We start from the raw sequence: 5,437 nt of genomic DNA, 5'->3' as shown, positions 1-5,437 counted from the left end.
TCAGTACATTATTTCGCTGTATTTCAATGTATTTATCTTTTTTTGGTGTAAATATAGTGAATGCTCCAAATATAGAGCCTATTTTTACTACACTTTGTTTTCACGACTTTTTTGTATTTTTCGTATTTACGCATTTTGTATTTCTAATTTATGAAACGATTTCTGATATATTTCATTGTATTCCATTGTATATACGCATACTACAACTTTATATTTCTTAAACAATTAACCATATTTCATTATATTTCAGTGTATATTTTTCTGTATTTGGAAGTTTTTAGATCTTTAGTGGTTTTTGAATTCAAAAAATTTTGATTGTGATAAAAGTTGAGAGAGATTCGCAAGCTTTCATGGAAGAACAACCGTTATACGTGATTTATGGGAAGTTTTAAATTGAATCCCGTAATTTTAAAAAAAAAAAAACTGTTCCATAAATAGGGCCTGATTTTACTCTTCAATGATTTGTGTGAAATATGGTTGATTTAATTTGACTTACTAGTTAAAAAGGAAAAGAATATTATGTTCTAAAAATATAGCCTATTTTTTCTCTCAGAATTTTTTGAAAAAAATATGTTCCAAAAATAGAGCCTAAATTTAGACTAACGTGTTTTGTATTTCTCTGTATTTCGCTGTATTTACCGTATTTCAAAATGCGAGATACAATGGCGAAATACGATAAAAAACGCCTACGATGTAAATGTTCAACTTGTAGCTATAACTAGTTAGAAGCTATTAAAATGTAGCTATTTGTATAAGTTTTACTGATATCCCCTTGGCTCACTTGTACATAGTATATGGGTTGATAGCTCAATGGCCTATAAATGTAATTTTTGTATAGGGGTGTATCGGATCTAGTTTGTTCGTAGGCCGATAGCTCTATGGGCCGCCCAACAAGCACCCGTGAGGCAGCCCATTCCGAAGAAATTATAGACTGAAGTACTTATCAATGAAACACATTGACATTTTACATCTTACACGTTTAACAAAAGGACATCATTTTGGCTTCAGTTTTCATAAAAGATCAAGCTGCAAACATCTTCACTAAAGCATTGGCCAATTGAAAGATTTCAGATGTTGATGGTCAAGTTGGGCTAAATCGGAAGAAATTAATTATTAATGAAGAGGAGAAATTAAAGGGCAAGTGACAAATTCGGCCGGCCGGCCAAAAATAATTACATTCGCTAGTCAAATATACAAAAAGTATACGGTATTATATATCAAATATGTATATTTTATGTATACTATACATTAAAATACAAAAAATATACATTTGCTGGCTAATATTTTGGTTGGCGGTTATTTATATTAATTTCTCAAAATTAAATTTTAATAAGTTTATTACTCTCTTAAGTTCATTAGACTTGCAGTGTGTCTTTTATTTTACAACACTACTTTAAAATACATAAGAGGCAAAATTTTCTTTGACAGACAAAACAACATTTGATATATATGGTCATGAGATTACAACTTTAACACGACACACTATTTCAAAAAGATGAAACATGTTTTTGTAGCTGAAAAGCTTATGACATACTAGTAGCATTTTTTTATCCATTTATTCCTTATTCATATATTAACTTTGATGGCAAATAAATCCCCTTAGCTATTAAAGTTCATTTGACCATATTTCGAGTTCCTGTCCGGGTAAAACAGTCCAAAATGTCTCTCAGTTTCATCCCCTCCTTTTCCTCTTTCATCAAACATAGCAAACAAAAATGTCTCAATGGTCCTTCCAGGCTTCTTTGGAGTTCCATTTCTAACATGATTAATTAAATTCCTGTAATAAGTCCTCGCATTATCAGTCGTTGCAGCAGGGTGTCCAGAAGAAGGCCATCCAGTTTCAGAAACAACAATCTCCACATTAGGTGCACCAGATTTCTCAAGAGCATAATACATACTGTCGACGAGCGCATCAAATAAATTCTGATAGCCAGCTGAATTTCTTCCAGAATCAGTAAACAAGGCATAAGAAAGTGGTATATCTTTGGTATTATAAATGTAACTAAAATATGGGTATATATTGACTAGTAATGGCAGATTGTTGTCTTTAAGAAGTTTCACTATTGGATCAGTGAAACCTCTCCAATCAGGATTAAACATGCTATTTTGGGGAGGCCATGTATTTGTTAACAAGGCTGAATATGTCGCGGTTGAAACTTTAATTTGGTTCTGTAATCCTGCTTCTACTATTGCATTGTGAACGTTTTCAATCGCAGGACCAACAAATGGAGCAAATTCGACCTTGTTTTTTGGGCTGATTTCGTTCCCAACAGCGATATACCTGAATTTAACACTAGGGAAATAGGCTTTTATGTTATTGTTCACCCAATTTCTGGCTTGATTAGGATCTTGTGCTAGTGTTTTGACATGTTCATTTGGGACATCAAGAAGGACTTCAATGTTACTTCCCCTCAGAGCATTCAAAACATTGGTATCTGGATAATAGAGTCTTAGTTTGTTGATACCATTGGCATGACAATGATTTACAACATCATATTCTGATGGCAAATTATCAGCCATTCTTCCATAGCATACCCCAACAGAGTGTACTCCTGCATTATTTGAAACAATAACTTAGCGACAAAAAAAGAGATCCAAATCAAATCTCAACTTAAATATAGAGCTAGACGTGGCATTGAGAAGCCATATAAAAATGGCTTTAACTTATCTACACCACAATATATGGAATTTCTCCACTATCAGGTCAAGATACTTATTTTTAAAATTACAAATCTCATTTATTATGGAGAGTTACATTTGTATATATTAATTTTAACAAGAAAGTGTAAGAACCTCTCCAAATTGTCGGTGTATCAGTTAGACGCAACAAAAATATGAGTTTATGTAATATACACCATTGGTGTAAGTAGTTTTTTACACTACCATATCATTCAAGATCTATCTACAAGTAAACCTCCTTAAATATGAGATTTGAAATCTTGAAAATAAAATATCTTACCTTCTACAACAGGCCAGTAAACATGACCGATAGTGTAAAATTATTTATATATATATATATATATATATATATATATATATATATATATATATTACTTAAACTCTAGAATATATATCCAAAACATTCACAAAGAAGTTGGACCTACACCCCACAAAATAAGCTATTTTTTATGAGAGAGAGACCTGTTATTTGGAAGCCACACATTAACAGTACAACTATTGCAACCATAGCTACAGCAAAGAAACTCTTAGTGAAGAGAAAAAGAAGAGCCATTATGAAAATGAAACCAAAAAAAAAGAAACTTTCAAGTGAGAATGTGCAGAACAAGAATCATACAATTGCTTCTTATATAGAAGATTTAGAAGCAAATTCTGAGCAAATTCTGAGAAACTAAGTTATTAGTTTCCAGTCTAGCACTGTCGTCGATAGTAGACCCACTAAAGACTATGTCAAGCAATATGGAACAATAAATGGAACGACTGGAAAAATGGAGCAAATTGCTCAATTTTAATCATCTACTATACTAATTTCAGAGCCACTAGCTAAAGATATTTATCAAAGATGTAAAATAATAGATGCGTAGTGGTTCTTCTTGACTCACAATTCACATGATAATTTACTTTACAATAGGGCTCATTTCATGATAATCAGGGCCATTGAAGGGGATCCATATAAGGGGTTTCCCTTTTAATAATCAACGCGAATCTGGATCCGATTTATCAAACCTGGAGTACCATGCGTATAACACCTAGAGGTACTACACGCGCGCAGGGGTGCCTCAATGATTTTGGTGGCCTAAAGCCACATTTTATTGAGAGGCCTTAAGCTTTTTAAACTATATGAAAACAAATTTGACATTAATTTTTTTATTTAGCTTTTTGAAACACACCATTGTTAATAATTTTTTTATAATCGATTTCTTCATATAGTTTTTTTCCAATTAACAATATCAATGATCCGTTTAATCTTTCTCGAAGATATTACATAAAGAGGTCCTTTTAGATTGTATTAAAGTTTGAATTCTGTCTCCTTCCATTTTTATGAGTTTTAAGTGACTTGATTCATATTTTTTAGTTGACATATTTAAATTTTAAATTATATAATGAAAAGGAACAATACACACCTATGACTAAAAGTATAAAAAGAAATAACAAATCTGGAATTTAAAAAGATAGCTACATGCTCGAAAAATAGGACCTGGTTACCGCAGCTTCAATTTGCTAGCTATAATGCTTGAAATTTTGTGAAACAACGAAGTGCAGTTTAATTCATTCAATGTCCTTTCCCTTATTTTTGAAATACTAGATAGCTTAGTGAGAGGAAGAAAAAAATACAAAGAATTAGAAGGTAAACAAAACAAGAAGGATTATTTATGTGAGAATGTAAATTACATAACGGTCATCACCAATCACATTGCTAAATAATTTTATTTCCTTTTGTAAAGATCTTGTATCATGTAATCTCAAAATATTCAACACTTTAAAAATAATGAAATTACTATTATTACTAAGAAAAAGGGGCCTATAATATGTGGGGGCCTAAAGCATTTTTTTGCGCGGGAGTGCTTTTCTTTTGAGCCTTTTTAAATTTTCTTTCATATTTGAAATGTTTAAATTTTGCTCTTCTTAACACCCATAGTGTCCCAAGTTCGAACCCACGCGCGATCGAAATTTTAAAAAAAAAAAAAATTCGCAAGGCAGTTTAAATTTCGCTATCTGCCGAACAAAGATATTGAGGAATTACACATTTTATCTTAGGGCCGATAGATACTCGTACTTTATGGGCGGACGGCATAAGTATGGGATCCGCATAACTTTGATAATTCACAAAGTTATCTTGCGGTGGGGGCATACTTTTAATGGGCAAACTTTACGGGACCGGCAGATAACTTTGTGAGAAAAATTATCAAAAGATTATCTTGGGACCAAGATACTTATGCCAAGTCTGTTTCATAAGGCATAAGTATGCTTAGTCCCAGATAACTTTGGTAATTCCTTCACAAAAGTTATGCGGTGGGATACTTTTAATGGGCAAACTTTTATGCGGATCCCGGATAAACTTTTGAATGAATTATCAAAGTTATGTTTAACCGATACTTATGCCAAGTATTGCCCATAAGGCATAAGTATGCGTCCTAAGATAACTTTGGTAATTCCTTCAAAAGTGTATCTTAGATTGGGGGCATAGCGAAATTTAAACTTGCTTGCGAATTTTTTAAAATTTTGACTAGCGTGGGTTCGAACCCTGGAACCTATGGGTTTATCTGAAGAAAGAAATTTAAAGATTTCGAAATATGAGAGAAAATTTAAAAACAATTGAAACGAAGGGCAATTCTGACACGCCTACTTAAAGCGTGTGCTTTAGCCGCTTGGCCCTCTGGCCGGCCCTGCACGCACGACACACCACTGTCCCCCGTCAATAGCCAACAGCTTGCCATAAGCAATGGCACCGCAAGACGTACTACAAGCACATAGTGAT

At 32.8% G+C, this 5,437-nt stretch overlaps 1 protein-coding gene across 1 annotated transcript; it reads right to left on the bottom strand.

Annotated features, from left to right (window-relative positions):
• Nucleotides 1-1,398: 1,398 nt before the first annotated feature.
• On the bottom strand, nucleotides 1,399-3,273 carry LOC132048391 (glucan endo-1,3-beta-glucosidase, acidic-like). The gene is made up of 2 exons (XM_059439296.1): nucleotides 3,142-3,273; nucleotides 1,399-2,552 (listed from the first exon to the last, which is right to left on the bottom strand). The coding sequence occupies exons 1-2, from the start codon at nucleotides 3,230-3,232 to the stop codon at nucleotides 1,600-1,602; spliced, it is 1,044 nt and encodes a 347-aa protein (XP_059295279.1). The 5' UTR covers nucleotides 3,233-3,273; the 3' UTR covers nucleotides 1,399-1,599.
• Between the last annotated feature and the right edge of the window lie 2,164 nt (nucleotides 3,274-5,437).

This window comes from Lycium ferocissimum, chromosome 2 (genome assembly GCF_029784015.1).
Source record: "Lycium ferocissimum isolate CSIRO_LF1 chromosome 2, AGI_CSIRO_Lferr_CH_V1, whole genome shotgun sequence".
Lineage (NCBI taxonomy): Eukaryota > Viridiplantae > Streptophyta > Magnoliopsida > Solanales > Solanaceae > Lycium > Lycium ferocissimum.
Note: the sequence above shows the minus strand (reverse complement) of the source record. Positions and strands in the feature narration are given on the sequence as shown.

Coding starts and splice junctions, on each gene's coding strand:
- LOC132048391 (XM_059439296.1), bottom strand. CDS start 3,232: ATGGCTCTTCTTTTTCTCTTCACTAAGAGTTTCTTTGCTGTAGCTATG. Junction 2,553..3,141: donor GTGTGGCTTCCAAATAACAG/GTCTCTCTCTCA, acceptor CAAATAATGCAG/GAGTACACTCTGTTGGGGTA.